General features: G+C 51.2%; 10 protein-coding genes across 10 annotated transcripts, besides 1 other annotated feature; 4 read left to right on the top strand and 6 right to left on the bottom strand.

Annotated features, from left to right (window-relative positions):
* Positions 1-24912: part of a sequence feature (contig 1.130 1..308583(1)) that runs on past both edges of the window.
* ANIA_11000 (glycosyltransferase family 32 protein) lies at positions 2-1239 on the bottom strand (the record flags this gene model as incomplete). The annotated part of the gene is made up of 2 exons (XM_050612062.1): positions 2-653; positions 740-1239. The coding sequence occupies 2 exons, from the start codon at positions 1237-1239 to the stop codon at positions 2-4; spliced, it is 1152 nt and encodes a 383-aa protein (XP_050468021.1).
* ANIA_07692 (uncharacterized protein) lies at positions 2990-3980 on the top strand (the record flags this gene model as incomplete). Its single annotated transcript, XM_675869.1, has 5 exons — positions 2990-3103; positions 3218-3344; positions 3443-3500; positions 3677-3794; positions 3837-3980. 5 exons carry the CDS (start codon positions 2990-2992, stop codon positions 3978-3980), a joined length of 561 nt encoding a protein of 186 aa, XP_680961.1.
* On the bottom strand, positions 4116-5756 carry ANIA_07691 (protein plcB; the record flags this gene model as incomplete). The annotated part of the gene is made up of 3 exons (XM_675868.1): positions 4116-4122; positions 4345-5147; positions 5199-5756. 3 exons carry the CDS (start codon positions 5754-5756, stop codon positions 4116-4118), a joined length of 1368 nt encoding a protein of 455 aa, XP_680960.1.
* Positions 7002-8197, bottom strand: ANIA_07690 (uncharacterized protein; the record flags this gene model as incomplete). The annotated part of the gene is made up of 2 exons (XM_675867.2): positions 7002-7585; positions 7636-8197. The coding sequence occupies 2 exons, from the start codon at positions 8195-8197 to the stop codon at positions 7338-7340; spliced, it is 810 nt and encodes a 269-aa protein (XP_680959.1). The 3' UTR covers positions 7002-7337.
* On the bottom strand, positions 9610-11194 carry ANIA_07689 (uncharacterized protein; the record flags this gene model as incomplete). Its single annotated transcript, XM_675866.1, has 2 exons — positions 9610-11026; positions 11067-11194. The coding sequence occupies 2 exons, from the start codon at positions 11192-11194 to the stop codon at positions 9610-9612; spliced, it is 1545 nt and encodes a 514-aa protein (XP_680958.1).
* ANIA_10983 (MSF1 domain protein) lies at positions 11624-12412 on the bottom strand (the record flags this gene model as incomplete). Its single annotated transcript, XM_050612061.1, has 1 exon — positions 11624-12412. One exon carries the CDS (start codon positions 12410-12412, stop codon positions 11624-11626), a length of 789 nt encoding a protein of 262 aa, XP_050468020.1.
* Positions 12923-13809, bottom strand: ANIA_10991 (uncharacterized protein; the record flags this gene model as incomplete). The annotated part of the gene is made up of 1 exon (XM_675865.2): positions 12923-13809. The coding sequence occupies one exon, from the start codon at positions 13807-13809 to the stop codon at positions 13018-13020; it is 792 nt and encodes a 263-aa protein (XP_680957.2). The 3' UTR covers positions 12923-13017.
* On the top strand, positions 14219-16795 carry tom70 (putative mitochondrial outer membrane translocase receptor (TOM70)). Its single transcript, XM_675864.2, has 6 exons — positions 14219-14244; positions 14304-14721; positions 14772-14854; positions 14905-15676; positions 15724-16197; positions 16244-16795. The coding sequence occupies exons 2-6, from the start codon at positions 14391-14393 to the stop codon at positions 16492-16494; spliced, it is 1911 nt and encodes a 636-aa protein (XP_680956.1). The 5' UTR covers positions 14219-14244; positions 14304-14390; the 3' UTR covers positions 16495-16795.
* On the top strand, positions 17545-20049 carry ANIA_07686 (FHA domain protein; the record flags this gene model as incomplete). The annotated part of the gene is made up of 5 exons (XM_675863.2): positions 17545-17560; positions 17636-17841; positions 17894-18026; positions 18076-18127; positions 18178-20049. 5 exons carry the CDS (start codon positions 17545-17547, stop codon positions 19856-19858), a joined length of 2088 nt encoding a protein of 695 aa, XP_680955.1. The 3' UTR covers positions 19859-20049.
* On the top strand, positions 23702-24822 carry ANIA_11002 (quercetin 2,3-dioxygenase; the record flags this gene model as incomplete). Its single annotated transcript, XM_050612060.1, has 2 exons — positions 23702-24007; positions 24061-24822. 2 exons carry the CDS (start codon positions 23702-23704, stop codon positions 24820-24822), a joined length of 1068 nt encoding a protein of 355 aa, XP_050468019.1.

Below are 24912 nucleotides of genomic sequence, written 5' to 3'. Positions count from 1 at the left end.
GCTACCAGGTATGCGTGCAATACGTAATAAAGTAACTCGGCCACAGATCCACCCCCATCCGCTTCTTACACTTATCCGCATCAAATTGCGGATTCCCCTTGGCCCCCAGACAAACCTTGACATCACCGTCATCCACCCAGCTAAACGGATAAACCTGCTCCCGGGGCAATAGAATCAATGCATGGCTCAAGCTTTGCATGCTCTCTGGTGTCTCGTCCAGACTATACCCGCTCGGACAGAACAGATCCCAACCAGGCTGGATACTCTGGACCCGTGCGCAGAGCTGCCGCCGCAGCGAGATCCCGCCGTCGCTGCTGGTGAGAGAGCTATAGTACTGCTTTATCAGCGGCCCGAGGATGCCTGGGCCCGTCATCCCTTCGACGCTCCCGTCGCCTTTCGGGTTCTCGAGGACGTACAGCACCGGCAAGAGCCAGAACGGGTGGCCTGGGGGAGAGGCCATCCAGCCATTGGGAACCGCGCCGAGACCATCAGGGTCGAATGTATGTGCCATACGACCCATAAATGCTCTCTGGACATCAGACACTGCGTCTGGAGCAGAAAGCATGTCCAGATGTCGTCTGAGAGGGACTTCGTGCGCGGCGAACAGTGCGTTCACGGGACGAAGGGCTTCGGTGTCAACGTCGGCGTACATTCTGCCCAGTTATCAGAGATTTGGGCCAGTAAAGAAAGAAAAAAAAATAAAGGGCAAAAGGACGAAAGGCTTCACGCCAATACGTACCCTCCAAACAAATACATATAGAAATTCCTCGCCATATCTGCGCGGTTAATCTCCTTCGGCAGAGAGCGATACGTCTCCAGAAACCACGGAAAGTACTGCTCGACCAGCAACTCATTGGTCACATCATCCCAGAGGACATACTCCCAGTCGGAATTCTGCTCTCTCATAGTCTGCACCCAAGCCTGCGCTGAGGCCGACATGTTGCTTCCCGCGGGGAACCATGTCTGGTGGATGAGTTTGGGAATGGACGTTCTATCACTCGATACACGGCGCGAGAGGAGATCACTTGCTGAGAGGCTTGCTGCTAGTGTTGGTCGTGGAAGAAGCTCACTAGTGGACGGGCTCAGCGGCGTGCTCGCGGGAAGGAGAAATGGCGAGCCTGCTGGGTACAGAGCGATTAGGGTTATCGCCAACAGAACAAAAACCACCGGTTTTCGACGGAGCACATGTGCAAGAAGATGGCCTGCTTTTGTCGTCCTGGAGGTTGCCTCGGATATCATCTTGACTTTACCTCTAGTCTTTTGGTACAAACAGAGGGAGTGGGTGAGGGTGAACTGGGCCGTGTTTGTAGGGAGTAGGTGACGAGTATATCCGGGCCAGTAAGAGGGTATGGAGACACGACTTTCCGAACGCACTCTGGAATGTAGATCAAGAGAGCAACGACGTTAAACGTCGCAAACGGATTGATCCGTGGGTGGTCGGCCGTGGACCTGAGTGTCGATTTCCGGATGCGGAAATCAGCCCTAAATCCAGATGTTGGCATGCCCACTGTTCGACCGACCACGGAATTGCATCTATCTGATTGGATAAAGCATACTGATTTCTAAGGAGAAAGTCAATTGCGGCTCTTGTTAGTTTAAGTAGGTCATCAAATTCACCCGGTCTATGGCAACGTACCATTCATTTCTAGGGATAAGCACCGCCGCTCTCTAGAACTTGCATAAGAGTCTCTCGAATAGACTCCTAAGGGTGAAAGTACAGCAGAACATTACTTCGTAGTGCAAATCACTCAGAACTATTCAATGTGATGGCTAATATGAGAGTGCAAGTACTGGCAAGAAGAGAGGATCACTGCATCACTATAAGGCTTGGAACATGGAGAATTGTCGAATATTTCCAAACACTGTCTCTCTCTACCTTGACCTTGACCTACTATGGAGTGTATCTATGCTAGAATGCATTCTACTAGTGCATTCGCTTGTCCGTGTTGCCGTCCACAGTAACCTGGTGTACGAGTATGCCTTCACTCCTTCCCTGTTAATCCTTCTTTGCCGTCCTTTCCTGCATCCTTCCAACCCCTTATGTGTGAGTAGACCCGAAGTAAAGATAATGAGAGCGAGGACTGCATGGCCAGGCTGACTACCGACAAGGATTCCTCTTTACTTTAGGAATAAATCTCCGCACTAACATCATATCCTGTCTCCTTCTTCTCCTGTATTCTCCCCCACTAGCTCGTACATTCAGTTATCTGTCCTCTTCCTTCAATTACCATCCAGAGGAAACCATATATATGCAGGATGTCACCCAGTCCCCATCAAATCCTGCCTGGTGTGACCACAACACCGGCAAACCTACCGTGGCAGCCCAGGTCTATCAACGGAGCTAATATGATCAGTCTACTTTGTAGCACCAGCTTCTCACCTGAGCATTGCTAGTTCTCAATCTTACACCGGCGATTTCTCGAAGCCAAGAGTCCTGGAGAAGCCAGAACTCAGCCAATGGTTCTCTCTCCGTTCTTTTATGGAAACCCTCCCTATACTTAAGTAGGCTATCCCAGACTCCAGGAAGGGACGCCAATCTTCTGCACTGAGAAGAGGCCTAAAAACAGCTTCGGGATCATTTTCGTAGAAAATTACTCTGGGCTGTCTACATTCAGTATCCAGAGCACCCACCCGGCAGCACCGGTGTACGACGCCGTTGATTGCGAGCTCCCAAACTATTGCACTGGGTGTGAAAATCATTGATGTAGGAAGGGCCGGATGTTCTCGTCCGGGAGATACCATGCCTGAAGGAAACCTGCTCTGAAGCAAGAAACCGGGACAATACAGATTGCTTGCGTAGGTTGGACATAGCCCGGTCCCATTTTAGCCCTAAATGGGAAACTGCCACTCATCCCGGCTTTGTCGATATCTACGCGTAGCAGCACAACAGTAATCTTGACTATCTCAATCTCTACTGCTGCTGGTACTACTACAGGAGCAGGACTATATTCCAGATCATCCACATCATTCTGCCAGCGCAGTCCAAACTATGTCCGCAACGCAAACACGCACTCCCTGGCCTGCCCTCGACCGTATCGACGCAGTGCCAGGCCTGTACATCTCAGAGCAAATTTTCTCGTCTTATCCTCAACTGATAGCTAGGGTTAACATGAATCATATTCGCTAGCCGCAACTCCGCCCTCTGTCACGACCTTCTGTCCCAGCACCGAATCTCACCTATTCTCTGCATCATGCGCTGGGAGGATCTTCAGCACAGTGTGCGGCGCCAGGAACGACTGCAGCTGCAGGCGTGCAGCCAGGGCTCAAACCGCAGTATCAGATCCAGCGAAAACAGATCGAGCTCGAAGACGATCCCACGGAAGATTTACTTGGCTGTCTGAATAGTATGTTGAACTGGATTCACGGCGCACTTGTCCGCCCTCATCCACATCCTGAGCTATTTCCGCAAATTACAGACCTGAGTCCGCATACTGGCGGGCAGGTCTTGGTGCGCTGCGAACGGGGCATTTCGTGCTCGGGGGCTGTGATAGTCGCTTATAGTACGTCCCGCCCTTCCTTTTCTCCACTGCAGGCTACCATGAGAATCCAGATCGGGCGAGATCTGAGAGCGAGCTTTAGCATCACCGGAAAAGAAAAGAGGATAAAGTGAAACTTGCTGGAGGCTGCCTGGGAATTGTAGACATTGATTCAAAGAACTAACTGGCTTAACTACCAGTAATGCCAAACCTAGTTCTTCCGTACAGAACCGCCCTCAAAATCGCCCAGCTTTCACGGCCACAGATCTCGCCGAACATCGGATTTCAGTGGCAGCTGCGGGTGTGGGAGTGTTGCGGGTATGATGTCTTCGAGAGGTCCCTATAGGCAACCACGGTCAGATAATGATAAAGCGCAAGGCCGGCTATGAGCAGTGGGTTGATGTGGTCGATAAGATCTATGACCGGGCTGATGTCATGGAACTGGTGCGTGCGAAGGAGGACTATCTGAGGAATTTGGCGGAGATGTTGGAAGGTTTGGGGTGAGATGCAGAGTTATTATGTTGGTGGGACATGAACACGGGTTTGAAGACGGACGTCGTTGAATAATTGGGGTTGTTAAAGCATGTTTGGAATTTTTTTTAGTAGAGTTCATGGAAAACAAACGTCCCTCATTGCTCGTTACCAGCTAGATATCAAAGTTAGCTTGGTAGACTTTGCCTTTCTATAGAGACAATATTTATGAGGTACAGGGTCGAGACGGTGCCTCTGGCACGGACCATGTCCATTTATAGATGCAGGAAACTTTAGATGGACAAATATCTCTCTATTTGTAACTTTCTTCTTTCGCTGGGTCACAGTTCCCACGTACCATGGCCAGGCCCATAGTCTAAACCCTATCGCGACTTACCCTCTTCTCTTGAAGGCCTCCGGCTCAGGTAGAACCTCGATGGTGTCATCCCTCGCCCTAGCAGTAATCAAATGCTCGAAGCTAGCCGCGTGCTCAACGCGCGGATTAAACGGCTCAAAGTCCCACAAATACCCCAGCGTCCTCAGAATAGAGGTAGCAGAGTACGAAACAACGTCGTTCTTGTGGTTCGTGCCCTTCTGCTCCACAGCGCCCTTGGCAACCCACGGCGATATCAGCAGTGTTGGGATCCGCCCGCCGAGTCTGTCAAAGGGAAAAGTGTAGTTTTCGCCGTTCGGTGTCTCAAGCGTGAACGTTAGGTCGTCCGGCCGCGGGGCCAAGGGCGCAGGGACGTGGTCGTGGAAACCGCCGCTCTCATCAAAGGTCAGGACAAAGAGCGTGTTGTTCCACTGCGGGCCCGCCCGGAGCGCATCGTACACAGACTTGATGAACGTCTCACCATCCGAGATAAGACCCGAGGGGTGCATGGATGTTGTGCCGACGCCACAGCATGAGGGGTTAATGTAGGTGAATTCGGTCAGATTCCCGGCCGCAGCATCTGTGTAGAACTGCGCCAGCGGCACGATCTTGTCGTCGTTTCCGGTCGCGTAGGTCCAGTCGTAGAAGCCTGCGTCCGGGCCGGTGCCGCCATCGGGATCAACGTAGTTGAGCCATGAATGCCCAGTTTCGGTGAGCTGTTGGAAGATTGAGCGGTTGGGGAGCTCGTGGTTGGTGAATCCGTCGTCGTTTAGGCCGTGGCCGTGGGATGAGCCAGAAACAAGGGCGGCGCGGTTGGGGTTTGTGTTCTGCTGATGTTAGAGGTGTTTATAGAATCCTTGGTTTGGTGAGATACGTACTCCCGGAATATCAGAGTGCCAGTGGTTGAAGGTCAAGTAGTTTTTCACCAGCGCAGTCAGAACAGGGACCTGTTCTTCCGTATAATAATGCATAACCTCGGTAACCAGGTCCGTCTTATTAGCGACGTCTTCGTACAGCCGCATCTGCTCGTGCGCAAAGCCTTTGTTCGTGGCTTTCAACTCGCCACTCGCAATAGCGGCATTATCAGGAACAAACTCGCCGTAGAACTGGATGTTGTTCCCGTAGATCGCGTGGTCAGGATCGTTGATGACGCTATCAAAACTCTTAGGCGCCGTGCAGGCTTCCCCTTCCGAGGGGTCGGTCAGGTTAAACGGGTTGCAGAAAGGTCCGCTTTGAAGAGGATTCTCTAGACCAGGTGTTGTTTGCCCTCCGAGGATGTTGTCGAACGAGCGGTTCTCCATCACAAGGATGACGACGTTTTTGATGTGTGATTTGAGGTTGGAGATGGAGCGCGCTGTATGCGGTGCCTGGCCCGCTGGGACGGCCAGTGCCGCTGCGGCGAAGGAGAGGAGGCCGAGGAGTGCGCTTGGATGCATTGCGACTGTTGCTTTTGCTTCTGTCTTTGCTGATCGTCCGTGGAGGGGTCACCTTTATACCTGGTCCACGAGCCTGCTGTCGGCCCGCTCGACTGGACAAAGCCATGGACCCCCATGACCCCCTTGCCTGGCCTACCCTACCCCAACCACGTGCAGCATGTTGAACCTGTAATGCATCGCGCTGGTACAGTTCCGTGCCTGAACCGGATGTTCTGACGCTGATCGAGCTGTCATGGGGACCGTCAAACACGGCTGAAGACATAGCGAGATAGGTCCCTCGCCAATGAGACTGATCTGCAAATGCACGAGTCTCGGTTATGTTGCAGCGAGATGCGGGGTGTACTTCGAAGGAAAAGACTAGATCGATTCTATACTTGCGGCCGTGGGACTGTGGGACGGTGAAGGTGGTAGTCAAGCAATGACAAGCAAGCAGTTGCCGGCTTGGGTGGGTGTTGTTGGAGCGTACCAGATCGTCGGCTGATGATCAATCAGGGCGTGCGAATGTGCAGCTAATTCATTGGTGGAGCGAGGTCTCGAGTTCTAATAGAGAGTTTCTTATTGGCCTGATATTGGGGAAGGCAGTTGGAGACTTGGAGTTGCACAATAAACATTGGCATAGAACAGGATAGATATTATTCTGTATCGAGACGATGAAGGCTAACATGTGACCTTATATAATCCATACTACCTTCACTACCTACGGTTGAGGATGAAGAGGAACAAGACATGGGGTAAACACATCGGAACGGAACAAAAAGGTCCCAAGCTCCTCCTTACACGGTCGACCAGGAACCGGTAGGAAGTGCTACTTGGAACCATGGTAATCTACTTTTCCTCACAATCCATAAAATCCGGCGACACGTACCCAGAAATTAGATCAATACCAACCAAATCAATCTAGTTCCTCTATGAGAGGAAGCCGATGCCAGACATTCGGTACCGAAAATAATTGCACCGATACTCGACGTCGATCCTCTCTCCGCGTTGGTACAAAACTGGTCCTATCCTGATCAACGATCCGTCGGTACAGGCGATGGCGGTTAGCCCGAGATCATATTGATGGCGAGCTAATGACAAAGTGGATGGTAGAGGGACAGGGAAGTTGGACAAAGAAACCTCAAAGGAAAGTCAAGGTTGGAGGTCGAGCATACGGGGACTGCAGGTCCGAAGCAATACAGGAAAGAGACTCGAAGAGACGGAGAGAAGCTCTGAAATGGTTGATTCCTACTCCTTAAGGGAGTGACTCATATCATTAGTATGCAAGTATATACGAATGGGGCTTCGACTAGCGATAGCCTCTTTGGCAGGTCGTGTCAGTTTGAAGTCCGGGTGACTTTGCAGCTGACTTCGGTTACCCTGCTCCTAGCAGGATCCTGGTAGGTCTTGAGCGAGCGGGAGCATCGTAATGCTGCTGATGCTGCTCTGAAGCGGCATCGGTTGGCGTCGTCGAATTCGAGCGGCGCGTGAGAGCCATGTGCATGGCTAAATACGTTTGGGCAGTTGCCCGACAGACCAAACTTGGTTTTGTTCGCGGAATATGTGCAGTATGTGTAGGGTGTATCGCATCGTTAGTCTCTGTAATCAGTCGTCGCTCGAAGAGGTTCCCGAAGATGGTGCTTGAGCACAAACGATTTCAAGCTGAATATCATCCTGGCTCCGCGGCTGTGTCGTCCCATACATCGGGGTGCGGCTGATGATTCCAACAGCAACTTGTTCGGCTTGCTGAGCGGCCGTCATATTATCTATCAGGAATGTAGACCAGGTATTGTCGCTATTTCCGGTCTTCTTAATGACCGCCGTCTTGTCATCCTCATTCTCGACCGCGAATTCTATTATTCCATGTTATTATAAGATTGATAGTCGACATTTCAATACTTACCCTCAACAGGAAACCGCTGAACATCAAATAACGGCGGCGGGCAGTTGGCCACAGGCGGCGGATTGTCACGGAACGAACCGATCACCGTTCGAAGAGGGTCTTCATAAGACTTTCCACTTGTGACAAGAGTAAAGATCGTCTGCTGCAAGTAACTTTTGAGATTCATGGAGCAATCAGGCCCCCACACGCCATCACATCCATTGTTGTCGCCCGACGGTGTGCCAGTCAGGTTTCCCACGCGCACCGCAATCTCAGACGTGCGGTTGATATCAATGGCAGAATTGTTGACGTAGGCTTCATATCCAATCCAGAAGCCGGCCTTGGTCATCGGCTCCTGGCCTTTTCCCCGAGCATCGGCATCGAAAGCGTAGTAGAAGTTGATCGGTTCAAGGAAGAGAGGAGGAAATTTAAAAGAGATGGCGGTCTGAGCCAGCGGGTCAACGCATCCGGTATCCCAGAAACTGCATAAATCGGCTGTTGCAGGAGAAGAAAGCGTCGCTATGATTATAAGAAGGAACAAGTACGGTCGGGCTATCGACCATGGTGTACGAAGGATAGCCATTTGGTCAGCAGTCGTCTAGCAACTGCCTTGAGGCTCGATTATGCAGAGGGCATCCTACTGCAGATGTCCAGTTCGTCGTCGAGAAAACAAGATTAGGCCACGGTCGACGAAAAGAAGCCGATCCTTTCTCGTTGCACAGGATGATGAAGTTCGAGGCCGTTGGAGTTAAGGACAATTATCGTTAAATAAGCGCCTCCGCGTTTCAGATAAGTTCAACCCAACCCGCTATCCAACGGTCGCTAGGAAGAATAAAAACCGAATTTGAATCGCTGCTCTGCTACGCAAAAGGACGAAAAGTCGAAGGTCGCGCGGAAGCCGTTGGAATGCCGGTGGTGGGATTTTGAAGCAAAAGGGGACGCCAGTATCAAGGGCGGCAAGGAATAGCCCGGAAAGACGAGGACCGAGCCAATAGAGAGAATTAGAACAACAGCAGAACAGTTAACAAATAGTAATGTTGACGGAGAAATGCCGGCGTGAAAGAGCGACACAGCAAAGGCCAGAGGGTGATGAAGTTGGCAGGCTAAAGGTCAGACTGTGTTCAAGTTCCAAGACTTGGTAGCGCCCGTAGGTGGTGGTCACAGTAAACAGCTAGCGGTCTCCCTGGTGGCCTTGGCGGCGATGCTGAATGGCGGTCTCCGCATCCTCTCTCCAAATTTGGCAACTGCGGGTGGGGATCGCTTCCAGGGTTGTCCCAGCCAACCACTCACTGGCCATGGTAGGGTAGCGCTGGTTTAGCATTAAATTTGCCCGAGACATCTGATTTCACAGTGTACACTCTTGTCATGCTGCGTGATGCACTGAGAAAATACTCTTAAGGTCCAGTCAATTATTATACCTACCATCAGCTGCGTCCCATGCTTCCAACAGTAAAGCTAGAAATGCCCTGGATCAGAGTGGCGCTCTTGGCGTCCGGCCCACCCCACTTCGTGCCTCTTTAGCTGCTCATTGGCCCCTTAAAGGGTCTTTGCGGGAAAAAAAACATTCTCGCTGACCTCATCCATTCAACGCAGGAATCCGTGCCTGTCGATGACGCAATGGATCAATTAGATCTGCTTGTTGGCTTTTGAACATCTGCCGGTCCCTGGATCAGCATAGGACGATCAATCAGGATCTCCAGGATACATAAACTGATTGGAGTGAGAGAAGCTGAGGCTGAGGCTGAGGCTGATGAGTCACGATAAGATTTCCTCTAGGAACCCTTAAGAGCATGCTCTCTGTGCACTGAATGTACTTGCGGCTCGGCCGGGAAAGGTTGAGCTTGTGAGATCTCAATATGATTGACGTCGAGAATATATTTCCATATGCAAATCATGTATCACTATAGTACATACAACCATATTCCAGTATGGCAGCAGCTTTCATGCAAAATGAACAGAAAAGAACTAAGTGCCAGCTGCAGCGCGTGGTCACCACTATCGTCTAAGGGTCCGGCGAGAGAAGTTTTTCCTCTTGCGACCTCTGCGAATCGGCACAACCTCGCTTGGCATTGGATGCCAGGTCTGCCGATTTCGCAGGTCTCTTCTGATCTGTTTTTCTAACTCCATGACTTTAATCATGACTCGAATTAGTGGCTTCAAGTGTGGCATATGTCTCCAGAGCCAACTTGCATTTTCAGGGACGGCTTCGTTGTGTTGAAATACAACATTCATGGCCGCCGCACGATTGTTGTGCCGGCGTATAGATCGAGATGTCCGCTTGACCGGGATCACATACTCATCCCAGTTAAATGGCGGGAGATGGATTTTGATCTGATTGTCGCCACTAGGCGACGGGGAGACAGCACTATTGATACCGTGCGTGGGATTATAAATCTGCCTTTTCCATGCGCGGTAAAGTTTCCACTCGGTTGGGAGCAGCCTTTCAGTCGCAAGGCGCCAGGACTTCGTGCTGACTCTTTGCTCCCCAGCAAGCCGAAGGCCGGTCTGTTGCCAAAACCTAGTATCGGACAGCAGCACCTTACGCGGGGTCGCTTCATCTGGCAATTGGCGGGTGCTAGGTGCTTCGCCAGCTGGGTTTGGCATGACCTGATCTTTAGGTACAAACTCAAAGCTTCCATGACTTGCTTCCCTGCTCTGTCGGTTTGCTTTTCGCACAAAAGAAGAAGGGATCATGGTAGGAAGCGCCAGTTTCCTCTTCCCTTGCTTTTCCGTAAGTCCCCGTGCGAAACCCACAGGTGTTGATTTAGGTTCGATGGTCATCTCTGCTTTTCGCGAAAAAGAAGGCGAGTCACGGACCTTGCCTTTTGTTCGCTTTCGCTCTTTGCTAGTATGCGTACTTTCCCTCGGATACGGCACGGCAAGTTCCCCAGACAAAATTTCGTTATTGTCTAGTGAGGTATTTGCCAGTCGTTCGATATTGTCCAGGCCAAGACTCAAATTATCCTCTTTCACATCGATACCGAAGCGAGGTTCGGGTCTGGGCGCTAGGCTCTCCATACCATATGAATTTTGTGGCTGTCCTTCATGGCGTCGAGGTCTCACTTTTTCTTCTCGAACGGCGGCGCCTAGGTCGCTTTTGTCATGAGAAATGCGAGAATCAGAGCTGGGCACTTCGAGTTTCCCTGCTTCACGTTCCTGCGCATCGGCTGCTAGCTGGCGAAAGAAATCGAAAAGCTTCGTCTGAGCGGCCGGTTCGAAATCCGTACTTGGCTTTTTGGGGTGTATGGTAAAATATCGGTTCGCGGGATCGTCCGAGGTAGAGAAGCTGTGCCATATTGGATGTCGGTAGACCTTGGGAAACATGCTATAGCCATTGACATCAACCAGATATTGAAGTGCAAAGGGACCCCGGCCCTTTGGTCCTGACGTTCCGCATAATGGCCGCAGGTGTCTTGCGAGCATAGCGTCAATCAGCTATGCTAAATGCATACATTCGTCCATCAGTGTGTCCTGCCAACGAGGCCGGTATGTCAAAGAGCTGGTGTACTGGAGACTCTTTGGGTAAATCAGAAGTGCCATCAGGACTTTCGAATCCAACTATACCAGGTGGACAAACCATTCCGCTGACTAATCAGGCAGACGAACGGCACAATCAAGTATCCAGGTAATCCGACAGTCTTTATAGTAAAAGGATAATGTGAGATAGTACATTGTAACTTCTTGATATATGCTTGTCAGGTGGCAAGTGATCGATATATTGTACAGTAGCTGTGCTCAAACGAATGAGACAACTGGTTTGGCTATACAGCTCTTAGTATAATACATGGTTTCGTGACAGGTCTCGTCAAACACGTAAAGAGCAACATGCTCCTGGCAAACAGATAGTGTCCAGAAAGCAAGTCTGGGAAGAAAATGAATGTTAAAACAAAATAGGAGGAGAGTGTCCATGTGAATCAAATGAAACCCAAACGCCAATGCTCCGCGCTCGAATGCCGCACTAATTTAGCCAATGTCAAACCTCTCTCAAAGGGGCGGAAATAAATGGGAGTTAGTCGTCGTTGTCAGAATTCCCTGCGAGCCAGACACGCTTCCAAGGACCCTCCGTCCCAACAGCTATAGCCTCACGGTCCTGGCGCATGCCGTCAAGAACGCCGACTATGCCACCGCTGCGCAGTCGCTCAAGAACGACATTCATTCCTTGCTTGCTCTTTAGAATGGCATCGCGAGTACGGTTAAGCCCAATCAGTTCAATGGTCCGCTGGATTCCTGCAGTGGACAACGAGGTGAAGAATCCCCGTTTGGGAGTCTCTTCTTCATAGTCTCCGGTGAGATCCTCTGTTTTCCTACGGCCGAGAAGCTTTCCCTGTCCGAAGCGGGAGCGGAAGGTAACAGTGGTATTCACCGTGGTTCGTTCAGTTCGCTTGTCATCGAGCGAGAGACCGTCAAGCTTCTCTTGACTTCCCTCCAATGGCTGGCGTCGATAGACTTGCCTTTCCACTACACTTAATATTCCAGTCCATTCCATGTTGCGGGACTCGGACTCCATCCAGCCTTCCTTAACATCGACAACTGTGGTCTCTAGGATATAGCTCTGCCCGGAATTGTCGGATCCGCCGATACCCTTCGGGAGGAGCTTCAGGATTCCTGACGGCACTTTTGACTTCTTCAGATGAATCCGGGTCGTATGAAGACGATGTGTCGCCGGGTCGACATAGCGATCGATGACATCGGTCGTCAGGACATGTCTCGAATACGGGTTTGGATAACGTAGGAAGTAGGCAAGAGAGACGGCGGGAAAGGAATATTCGTATGTATAGAGGTTCTCGAAGAACTTCATAGTTGCCGTAGCATGTACACAGCACGCAATTGATTCTGCTTCGATGATAGAGAATGGTATGATGCTGAGGATGGATGTGGCGATCTGGGGCTGGGGGATGATGGGTGTCGTCTGCTCAATCGCCTTTTCTCTGGCCTTCCCGCCTGGCTCGGAGCAGAAATTCTGCCACTGAGCAGCTAGTTGCGCACTAGCCCCAATCTGTAAATGCGGGGTGGTGCTACGTTGAATCACGTGATATGGTACCACACAAAGTCCTGGATGCGATTGGGGTGCATTGACATCATTACCTATAATACTTGGTCCTCGTGAGAGGTCGAGGGCAGTCGAGAAGGGTACAGTACCTCAAAGGCAAGGATGAGAGGCGTAGAGGTCGGTAGCAGGGATTCCTCGAAGTTGAGTTCGAGTTTGTCCACCCTGAAGGCGTCACAGTAATCTTAAATACGAGTACTATTTTGTATACCATGAGCCCCAACGCAAGACCTTTATATGGAGTATATTGGATCTCGGCGACTTGGACTTTACATCACCACAGGCTCGCAATGAATATATGGCCTTTAACTTAGGTCAAAGATTTGCTCTAGCTATATTCTTTTGGATCGCGCGGCCTACTCTTTCTGTTCGAGCACAATTTGACCAAGAATGAACCCTCGCACCCCATTACTCAGCAAGCATACCTCTCCGTCAACGAGATCCCGGGTGGTAATGACTTCCTCGGTGCAGAAGCCTTGATTTAGAGCGTAACGTCTGCTTGTACCGGCGTTACCACCGCTTGACAGTGGGGGAGTAATCCACGCAGGCACATCGCGTTTCGTAGGCCCTCGCCGCTGAAAATACGGTGTTGTGATGCTTCCCTCCATGATCTCTCCCTGCGGGTTCACGAGGAGCACTTCGGCGGTATCCTGCGGTGTCGTGATTCCGGCTCGAGCTCGCGCAGATGCGTAGCCTTCACGAGCTGTTGTCTTGTGTGTAGTGAGCCCCGACGGGGTCGTATAGGCCGTATCCACAAATACCCGCCACGGTGTAGACGTTGGGCTGATTATGAAGGGAACAAGAAAATTCTCCAGTTCGATGTGTGCGGCAGGACTGGTTTCAACCTTGCAGCTTCCGTTTTGGTCCACAACTATTCGAATACGCCAGCATTGTTCTTTCTGAGGTATGAAGGTGTCAAGATATTGAGCGAATTGGGTAAGGTCTTTCTCGAGGAACTCTGACGCTTTGTCCCAGTTGAAGTAGCGTGCGGCGCTGCGGAGTCGGTCTTGATGGTACGGGAGGAGGTAGTACGGAGAGAGCAGCGGATCAGGATAAGTATGAGTGTTGCCGAGTCGTTGACGAACTACCGTTGGAAGAGACGGGTCGTATCGTAGCGTGGATATGATCTCAAAAGATTGTGAAGACATTGTTCATCAGCGTTGTAAAACCTTGCGGCTGGCTTGCATTCATTTTTTTTTTTTTTTGAATTTTGGACCTATCCACGTGCAGTAGAACCAGGTTAAGCCGAGAGTCCTGAGTTACTGACAGGAGTTTTGTTAACCCATGTGGGCAAGAAAAGAAAAGCCAGGCCCATCAAATATCGCCATTATCATTGCCAACCCTTCTAGTTTGTCAGAAAGGTCCGATGACGATGCTTCAAGCTCCGATTCCCATCTGGTGCCATGGCGGATGTGGAGCAAGCAGACCTGGCCATCGAATTTAAATGAGCGTGATTGGGCCAGCCAGCACAGAGCTCGGAACCCGCTGTTGCGTTGCCGGGAACGCATAATCTTTTTCAAGGCCGCATCTCTCCCAACTCTTCAAACCAGTCTGAAACGCGGCCTTTTGCCAACCACCTGCTGGTTCGTCCCCCGCTGAATCTATTTAAATTATTGTAATTGACTTTGATTGATTTGCCTAGGATATTCCGTCAAAAAGGGGGAACAGAAAACACGCAAGGACAAGGCGATACTAGACACGAAGCACAAGGGTTATCTCCTCGCTCATCATGTCAAGCAGCTCACCTCTGCCCGAACCATCGAGGAACGTGGTTGTCGATACTGCTTCCCTTCACCCTTCCTCCACAGCATCCGTATGGGACCGGATCTCGAAATGGGTGTCTGAGAACAAGGCGCTCGTCTATACTGTTGCCGGCGTCGCGGTCGTGGTAACCAGCGCCGGTGTCGTCTACTACCTCTCCGACTCCAGCCGGTCTGGTAAACCCTCTCCCACTACTCCTGCGCCTACAGAGAAGAAAAAGAAGAAGAGCGGGAGCCAGCGACGAAAGGAGAAGAAGGCTGAGGAGGAAAGAAAGAGCAAAGCTGCCTCTGTCCAAGACGGTGTGTGCATCTTGGATTTATCGCGTACATTCGCTGACTTTTTTTCTCAGAGAAAACAGAAAAGAAAGCCGAAGAGCCTTTAGAAGAAATCCCTGAAGTAGACGAGGCGACCGTTGGACAATTGGATGAGGAAGTGCGTTTCGTTCATGTCATTGCCGGCGCCGCTTGCTGATGAAAATTTAGACCCGGAAAGCATACGCAGCGAAATTAAAAGCCGCCGGAAACAAGGCCTATGGCGCCAAAGATTATCCTAGAGCCATTGAACTATACGGAAAAGCTATCCTCTGCAAGCCCGACCCGGTGTTCTACTCGAACCGTGCCGCCTGCTACAACGTTCAGTCGGAATGGGAAAAGGTCGTCGAAGACACCAGTGCGGCCCTTGCAATGGATAGCGAGTACGTCAAGGCTTTAAACAGGCGCGCCATCGCGTATGAGCATCTTGAGAAGTATAGCGAAGCCCTTCTTGATTTCACTGCAAGCTGCATTATCGATGGCTTCTCAAACGAAGTCAGTCGTGTTGCTCTCGAGCGGCTCTTGAAAAAGGTCGCGGAGAGGAAGGGCAAGGAGATCCTTGAGGCCAAGGGCAAGAAGCTGCCCAGTCCTACTTTTGTCTCCAACTACCTCCAAAGCTTCCGCCCCAAATCTCTCCCCGAAGGTCTTGACGAGTCTGCCGACATCCCTGAAGAGTCTGGAAAGGGTCAGCTCCGCAAGGGTCTTTTAGCAATGGCGAAGAAGACCGGCGATGGTTACGAAGAGGCGGCGGCGGCCTTTGTCAAGGCTCTCGAGCTTGGCGACTTGGGTGAATTTGAGGGTCTGGCTTTGAACCAACGAGCAACTTTCACATACTTGCAAGGCAATGCCCACAACGCTCTGGCCGATCTTAACAAGAGCGTTGAGCTGGACCCCTCGCTCGTTCAGAGCTACATCAAGCGCGCCAGCTTGCACCTCGAACTAGGTAAGTCCCACAACTCTCATTGACTAACTCTATCTAACTTTCTAAAGGCAACAAGGATGCTGCCCAAGACGACTTTGAACTTGCAATCACCCACAACAAGGACGACCCTGACATCTACTACCACCGTGCTCAGCTTCATTTCATCCTGGGTGAATTTGCAGAAGCTGCGAAGGACTACCAGAAGTCCATCGACCTCGACCGAACTTTCATCTATTCACACATCCAGCTCGGTGTCACACAATATAAGATGGGTTCTGTCGCGTCTGCGATGGCTACTTTCAGAAGATCCGTGAAGAATTTCGAAGATGTTCCCGACGTCTACAACTACTACGGTGAACTTCTCCTGGACCAGCAGAACTTTTCTGAAGCCATCGAGAAGTTCGACAAGGCCGTCGAGATGGAAAAGCAGAGCAAGCCAATGAGCATCAATGTCCTTCCTCTGATCAACAAGGCCCTCGCTCTGTTCCAGTGGAAGCATGACTTTGCAGAGGCCGAGCAGCTGTGCCAAAAGGCTCTGATCAGTGAGTTTATCTTCTGTCATTCCAATGATTTCAATTCTAACAATAGTAGTTGACCCTGAGTGCGACATCGCTGTTGGTACCATGGCTCAATTGCTCCTGCAGCAGGGCAAGGTTTCCCAGGCGCTCAAGTACTTCGAGCGTGCTGCAGAGCTTGCCCGCACCGAGCCCGAGATTGTCAACGCCATCTCGTATGCTGAGGCAACCCGCACCCAACTCGAAGTCCAGGAAAAATACCCACAGCTTGCCGCGCGCCTGCAGAGTATGGGCGCTGGCTTCGGCGGCCCTCCCCCTATGTAGAGGTCCTCTTCTCTTTATCAAGCCTTGAATGCCAGAGACATGTTGAGCTGGTTTCTGGCAACAGTCGACTAATTAACGGTTTTCCGCTGTGAGTGTATTTATTATCTGGTTTCATCTGTTGTTTCATTCTTTTGGACATTGATATGTGGTTTGTCATTTGTCTTTACTTTGATGATCGTGCTGCTGCTTTTCAAACGGGTCGTTCGGGAGCTGGTTCCGTTCTCCGTGCCTGGTTTACTGGACGACACTCTCATGTATGTACCATAGTGGTAGTAGGTAATAATGGATAGAGTTGGACGATATGTGGTGAGGGCTCAGTGAGCAGGTTAGGACCTTAGTACCCGGCCACCTGTAGTCAAGTCTCCAGTATGTAGGCTGGCCGCTGATGGCTCAACCGCTCGGGAGAATCCACAGTGCGTGTCCACCTGATAGCAATAACCCCACTTAGTCCATCTACTTATCAGTCCCCGGCATCCACCAGCGCCTTATCCCCCCTCATTCTATGCCCGCCTATCTGTTCACTGTCGTCGTCTTGAATAGGTTGGTCGTGTTCAGCCTCAGGTGTACGGCAGCCTACAGTCTTTGCGTCTCTTGATTTGGGAGCTGCTCCGCTTGCCAGGTGTTCTTGGGGTTACATAAGCTCAGGCTCCTGCCTGCGACATCATCCGGTCAACGTCACGACACTGGGCGCCTGTCCGTCCTTCACTACCTCGAATCATCCAAGATTGCTAGGTCATCAGAGCCTTTGTCAGTTGCTTCATCGCGGATGATTCGGCTGCTCTTCTAAGCTTCTAGCTACTTTGGAGTAGGCGTCTCTGTGCCTTTTTGTTTTGTCTGCCTGATAACTACCGCCCAGGTCTTAGGCTGACTGCTCTACCCCTCCAGCTTCTTCTAATACTCCTCCCTTCGCTCACCCTTCGTTTCGTCGTGCCATTCCTCGAAGCATCTTCTCGGCTCTCTACGTCAATAATATTTTTCCCACCATCCTCGAGTTGCTTTCCTCCAACAACCGACCGACATATTCTTCTATCAGCCCGGGAGACTGTCAGCATGGCTGATAGAAAAGGTACGTAAGGATTTCCTTGATGAAGCAGCAGTCCAAAAGTTATCAAGTGGTCTACTGACCTGGTTCTCTCTATAGTCATTGTCGTTCTCCATTCCTTGGCCCTCGAAGATCCCATCCCTCAGCGCTCTCTCACCTTCAGTGCTGCTTCAGATCGTGTAGAGATTGGCAGAGCATCCAAGCGTGAAAACAAAAACCTCGCACCATCTCTTCACAATGCCTTGTTCGACTCTCGCGTAATGTCTCGAACCCATGCCGTGCTCCATGTTTCATTTGAAAAGAAGGTGTGTCGAAAGTTTCTAAATCTCAATACTCGTCTTCCACTGACCAATGTAGCTTGTTTACATTCGTGATCCTGGGTCTATGCATGGAACCTGGTTGAACAGGGAGAAAATCCCATTTGACAAGGATATCCCTCTATCAGACGGTGATGAGTTGACCTTTGGTGTAGAGGTTGTCCGAGCGTGCGGTAGGTATTAGTTATCTCATATCCACAGAAGCTCACTGACACCTTTCAGATACATTCCCACCTCTCAGAGTTCGTTGCGAGTGTCGGTGGCTAGAGGCTCCGTACGTCCCTGATCTGTGGGCTTGCGGACACTCACTAACTCTCAGGATAGAAAGGAAACTGTACAAAAAACCCAACACCAAGCTGCTACCAATACTTTCTCTGTCCCTGACGATGATCTTGATGATGTCGAGTATCTCGGTGACTCTCCGATAGGCGGTCAGAATGCCATCGACCTTACTACAGACCAAACATCCGATTCAAACGCTTCAAGTGCCTGGTCGGATTGGGAAGACAATCATTCTGTGGCTGAGGTCCCGTCCCCCATGACATCTCCCGCAAAGAATGTTGAGTCAAAAGCCGGTCAGCCTGTCGACACTTCAATGACGCTCAAGCAAGACATGCCGCAAAAGGTTAAGCCCAGCATTGAGAAAGTTGTGAACTCTGAGCAGCCTCTAGCGACTCCAAGAACGACACCGCCCTCAATTTATCATGACTCGGAAGACCTCGGCGGCGACGACCAATATCATGATGAGTATTTTGCTCACAGTTTGGAGGAAGACCCCAACGTTGGGCCCGAAGACTGGAGTATTGGGGCCGAGGCGGAAGAGGACGAAGACGAGGAGCAGAATGAGCAGGAGCAGGGGCAGGAGGAAGAGGTAGAGGAAGAGGAGGAGGAGGAGGAAGAAGAAGAGCAAGCGATGCAAGATGAGCACTACCACCAGCAGGATGAGCTTGTGGAAATGAGCGCCTTGCTTAATCCAGTGCCTGGATGTCTCCGGCTCGACGACATTCATGTTTCAAATGATTCCGTTTTAAACAATGCTGATACAGCATCCAATCGGAAGCAAAACGCTTCTAATGAGGATCGAAATGCACCCCGGGTGGTCAACCCCGCATCTAATAATCGTGGTCTACCTGACCCTCCCAGGGTTGAACCCGCTGCTTCAAGCAATCTTTGGCCAGAGAATAAACTCCCCAGCCCAGTCTCTCAAGGGGAACAGCCTAGGAATTCAACCTATTCTCCAAGTGGTCCTTTGCAGTCGTCCTTCGCAGATGATGAAACACAGCGCCTGCGTTACCATTCTACTGAACAACTATCTGGTCACTTCTCACGCGCTAAGCCCATCCTGTTTCCACCGATTCTGCAGAATCAGCTACCTCCCGTCAGATATTCTCTAGATACCCTGCCATTTCAGGGTGTTTACCAGATGAGCGCGCCATACAACAACGGGCCTTTCGCGACCAGCCGGCCAATGGCGGGCGCTTCAGCACCACAAGCGAACACATCCAGCAGCAGCTCTAAGCCGGATATAATGCCTTTCATGGATTCACTCGCACCGATGATGCCCAGAACATCTTGTGATGCAACGCAGGATCTAACCACAAACACCTCGTCGAAGAAGAGGAAGGCAGCAGAGCTTGACTCTGAAGCAGCAGAAAATGATCATCAAGAATCTGGCATCTCTTCAGGGCCGGAACCGCAGCAATCGCTTATGAAGAATGATGATATAGCAGATGCCGATCTCCCTGATGCGCAACCACGGACCGTTGCAGCCCTTCTCAATACCGAGTCAAATGCTCTTGATGGCTTTGACTCCCAGCTTACAACTGTGAGCGTCCCGGAGAACCCTAAGGAGGCCAAAGAGAGCGAGCGGCCGTCGAAATTGAACAAGACTTCGCACAGGGGTAGCATTAGAAGCCACGCTACGACGGCAATCTTGGGGGCAGTTGTGGGAGCAGTAGGAACTATTGCGGCTTTGGCTTCGCTTCCCCCAGATTACTTCGCGTAACTGGATTTTGAACAATAGTATGATGGCGTTACGGTGGCTAATTCTGGGTCTAAGGTTCTAGGGTCAGGGCTTATTCAATATCGAGGTTTCCCACTCCTCTCGCTAGTTCTTTTGCATGTTCCTAGCTTTTATTCTGTTGGTACTCGTTCATTCTCCGTAGGAATGCTAGAAATTGGACTCAATTGATGACTCAATTGATCAACCCCTTCGCGAGCGTAGTCTTGTCACTCGTATGCTTTCTTTTTCTCCCTCATTCCTTATCTTGGCAGATAGATGAGGTGTTCACAGCAGTAAAGACAGCTTACTGTATCAGCTGATCGGTAGCTTCCGTCCTGACTTTCCTTTTCCCTCGAGAGGGCCGTCGTGTCACCGAAGCCTTGTGCAACCTTGTGTTCCCCCAGTCCGCCTCTGTCTCGCCTCGTTCCTCTCAGGCGTCGAAGAATGCCTGCTACCTAGCCCAGGGCTACGCTCCCCTGCTCCCCTGGCTATTATTGTCTGATCCAAGCGAACAGTAACAATGACTGATCTCATTCAGGTCCCAGCCCGGTGCGTGATTTATGACGGACACCTGCAGCTCGCTTACTCTTAGCGTTCATCTGGAACAGGAGTAATCATCAAACTCGCATCCACTTTCTCTCTCTGTGTTGAGCTGACAGATGGTTGGTTGATCACAGGATATTTTCTGCCTTCGTATACACTATACAACTCGGCGACTGGCCCTCGAGGAGCGGAACGACTCGATGCCGTCTCGTACATTGTTACCCCCAATCGGACCACCAGGTTCCGGACCCCGCGATCCCTTTGCGAATCCATGCGAGTATCTATCTCTTCTATGCATCGTATACGACTGATATGGCAGGATAGATGATAGATGACTCGCACAACAGACGCCGGTTCGGACACCGGTAATTGGTCTGACATCCATCCTGATTATTGACTTCTCGTGCAAATAGCGGCGAATGCTGTCTAATTTCTCCGGACTCACGTGGAGCAATCACTGCGCGGCCTGGCGGTGGACTCTCATCGATTCTCTGCGAGTCGGATACTTGCATGCGCCTCTGAGTCGCATCGCGGATACGGGCCCACAAAGGTCGACAATCTGAAGCACCACGGGATCACATAGTCATGCATTATGTCTTTTCACATTAGCTGGTCCGTTCAGCTTCGTGGCTCACTGTCCCCCGCCGATGGCCGAATGATGCTGGTATAGTTCAATGTTTAGAGAGAAAATGCTATGTTTCTTTGCTTTTTGTGGGCCACGGAGTCACTCCACCCAGGCCTCGGGGTTTCCTCATCGAGTTGATGTATTGTCACTGCCATTGCAGTAGTGTCGATCCTTCGACTCGGCAAAGAGTTGCTTGTTGTCAGTGCTGTACGCAACTGTACATGTGGGGGATATTTCCAAGCCAATATGAAAGGGGACAAGAGCATTTGCCCTTGAGACGACGACCGTTGCCTGATGGATGTGTCCAAACTCAATCGGAGGTGTCACTGCGCTCTGGTCCCAGACCCAGCACACGGCACGGTGAACTCTCGGGGTGTCAGTGCATGCTGGAATTCCATAACCTGAGGCACCTGACCAAAGCTAACTCAGTTGAATTGCATATTGATAATTGAGGATGTTTTGTTATTTGGTGTCACTGGATTGCGTCCATTTTCGCTGCCGGTGCGCTGTCGAGTGCTCGTATCTGGCATTGGGGCTTAAGATCGTGCTCTTACATCCGCTGCGTCTACCCGTCGGTGGATTCAATGGACAGCCTAAAAGGTTAAAATAGGGACTCTTCATCTGTTAGTGATGCCGGTTGCTTGCGAAGCGAGTCGTACAGCTCTCCGTGGCTGCCATGCTTCTGCCTTATCTTCCGTGATAGGCATACGTGCTGAGACTCTTTCCGGTTTTCTTGATCAAAAATCCACAATATAGTACCCACTCCTGCAGCTACCTGCTCGTTTAATTTAAGCTGATGTACCCCATTTGTTGTGGCAGTCGCAGTAGTCGAGCAGTTGCTGTGCTTGACGTGCAGTGTGATTTACTTGGTTCTGTTGCCAACAGTCGGGCTAAGGATATTAGCCAGTCCCCGCCGCGGTTCTTCGGCAGCTCGATGACCTAGTTCAGAACTCCCATGTTGCTGGCTCGCCTGACACAGCTAACCCGGCCAACACTGGGGGCCGGTTATGTGGTCATGCCTGGAATCCTTGGTCGATGCCCTAACCGTCCGACGTTGTGCCATTGGCGCGGCTTACTATAGGCATTCTCGATTTGACCGGATCTCGTCGCTGTGGATTCGTTGGTCCCAGCTGCCGGCCCATCTTGTTCGGCGGTGCCGAAATGGAATTAGACGACAGGCCTTGACTCGAACCTACCGGGATCAGGAACCCTGTGTCTGTATGTCTCACAGTCAGATATCATTGCACCGGCAGGGAGCGGCCTGGTTGGCTTGCAGTTGCAGCAGATCTCACCAGACTCGCTTCTCTTTCCTCTAGATGATCAGGTCGGCTTCGACCGGCCATGCGGCATTTATAATCATTCAGCCATCGACGGGGCTGCACTGATTGATAAATCTTAAATGAACCCCAACATAAAGTCTCGCCATCTACCCATCGACTCTTCGAACCTTGTACACCTCGTCAATCAATCGATATCTCAGCCATTACCAACAATCCTCATCAAACCCTCATTAACCACAAGGCTTCGTCCAACATGGTCAACCAAGCTTCCTCTCTTGACCTTGACCCAACCCATACCTCCTGCATTGGCGGGCGGACGGTCCTGACCTGCCGAAGCTGTGCCGGAAATGCCCCTAGGTTTGTCACCCTTTCTCCATTCAGTGATAACAGCATTAACAATCCCAGAACCACCATCTGCAGCGGCTGCAGCGGCCGTGGGTTTAACATTTTTGTCTGCGCACACTGCAACCCAACCACAGTGGTCAACCGTCACATTTCTGCCGGTACCTCGGCGTCTTCCACGCCGGCGTCTCTGAGCCGGAGCTCCTCTACCTCAGTCTCATCGTATAACGACCGTCTTGCACCGAACTCGCGGGGCGGTGCCTCCGGGAGCGGACGCGTGGAAAATAATCCGCCGCGCAGCCACAAGTAGAGGAGGTGCAGGTGGTGCTGGTACCCGACGGGACTGGTACCGGCCCCGGCACCGGGATTGGAACTTCATTTCTCTGACTATATTTTTGCCATCTTTCCCGTTGTATGATTTGATCTGAACCTGCTGGAATCACTAGTTAGGGCTGGTAGTCAAGGCGTTTCCTATATATATCACGACGTACATAGTCAATCTCATTGTTCTGCCAATCGCCATATCCGAAACATGTGGCAGACGTTCGCTTACGGCTGCCTTCCTTGTATACTAATGTAGCATTAGTAAGTGCTGGATAAAGGACCGTCGTACAGCAGCAACTCTACAGACCGCTCTTTTCACGAGCGTGCCTTCATATCATACTTACAGCAAGGTCCTGCCTGTGATCACCACTGGCAAGGTCTGACTGATGAGGCTAGAGATATCGACATGGATCTACTCCACCTATGGGCCCTGCTATCATTCTGTCCCCGGCCACTTTGGACTTCGTCTACGCTGACCGGAAATTCCGACATCATGCCATGGATGGATTATCCGAGATGAAGATGGAGCCGAATTGCTGGTCCCAGACTCTCAAAAGCCCCACTGATCTTAATGATATCTCTTAAATATGCCATCCTCGCGCTCTCGCAATGGCAGCTTCGAGTCTCAAGTTTACCTCTAGCCTTACACCTACCTCTCTCCCATACTGCCTTATCCTAAACCACAAGCCCACCTGAACCTCTTCTGCTACGGCGATCTCGACAACAGTCAACATGTCTTCATCTCTCTGGACCCCTACACCACCCCCCAGCCGAACGCCCTACGCAATACCCCAGCTAGAAGGAGAACGTCTTACGATTCCCGGCAGCAAGGGCACATTTCGGATCCTTGCGTCCTCAAAGCAGACCAATGGCTTGATGGCCGTATTCCAAAGCGGCGCGACTCTCTCCGACGCACCAGGGTTTCATTACCATAACCACGCGCATGATGTGTTCCTCGTTACAAAGGGCTATCTTAAACTGTGGAATGGGGACAAGTGTCGGATTATGGGGCCCGGGGATTTTGCCTACGTGCCGCCGGTACCTACCACTTACCCTGTACTCTTCGCGGAGGCTCGTGTTAACGTGATCAGGCCGTTGTCCACAACCCTGAACTCCTGGGCCCGCACACTGAGACCTTTGGCGTCGTGACCCCAGGCGACTGGATTGACTTTTTCCGGTACATCTCCGAGCCGTATACCGGCATACTTGTTCCCGAAGCCGATGATCGCGATCTGAAGGCCCTCCTGATCCCTAAAGTCATGGCGGCAAAAGGGCAATTCGACGTTGTTTTCCAGCCGAACTATGTTCCTCCGCAAGTAGGCGACTGGGATGCAGACGATGAGAAGCTGCCCGAGGGCGAATCGCCGGCGCCGTACTACCTAAGGGCAAACACAGGGCCGCGCTGGATGCTCGGAAGTGTGATGAGCAGGCCATTTATCACGACGAAGCAGTGCGCTGGGGTATGCGCAATTTCGAGCATTGAGTCCTCGAATGTTTATGGCGCATCCTCTTCAGTGCTGTCGAGGTTTATGACGTTTGAGAAAGTGGATCATTGTTTGGCTGTTATGGAGGGGACCTTAGTAGTAAGATTGAAGGGCCAAGAACAGCGAGAGGAAGTGTTCCGCGAGGGCGAGACGGTGGTTATCCCCGCCGGACAGGCGTTCGCGCTGGAGTTCCGGAGCAAGTATGTACGGGTATGGTCGTTTACCGACGGGGACGGCATTGAATCATTGATTCAGAGAGCCGGTAAGGCAGTCAGCAGAGTGGTATTGCCGGAGACGGTGGAGGGGCTGGATGTGGACGAAGGGAGAGTGGATAAAGTAGCTAAAGAGCTGAGCTTGACACTCGAGTAAGAGGTACGTCCTTATGTACATAAATATTAAATGATGACGCATTGCATAGCTCCGTATGTACACAGTACCGTTCTTATGCACAGAGTACGT

This window comes from Aspergillus nidulans, chromosome IV (assembly GCF_000011425.1).
Source record: "Aspergillus nidulans FGSC A4 chromosome IV".
NCBI classification, from domain to species: Eukaryota; Fungi; Ascomycota; class Eurotiomycetes; order Eurotiales; family Aspergillaceae; genus Aspergillus; species Aspergillus nidulans.
This window is presented reverse-complemented; position numbering and strand designations above follow the sequence as displayed.

Bases quoted from the DNA above. Each gene is read 5' to 3' on its own strand.
- tom70 (XM_675864.2), top strand. From the start codon at position 14,391: ATGTCAAGCAGCTCACCTCTGCCCGAACCATCGAGGAACGTGGTTGTC. The intron at 14,722-14,771 runs GTGTGTGCATCT...TTTTTTTCTCAG, and splicing joins AGCTGCCTCTGTCCAAGACG to AGAAAACAGAAAAGAAAGCC. The intron at 16,198-16,243 runs GTGAGTTTATCT...TTCTAACAATAG, and splicing joins GTGCCAAAAGGCTCTGATCA to TAGTTGACCCTGAGTGCGAC.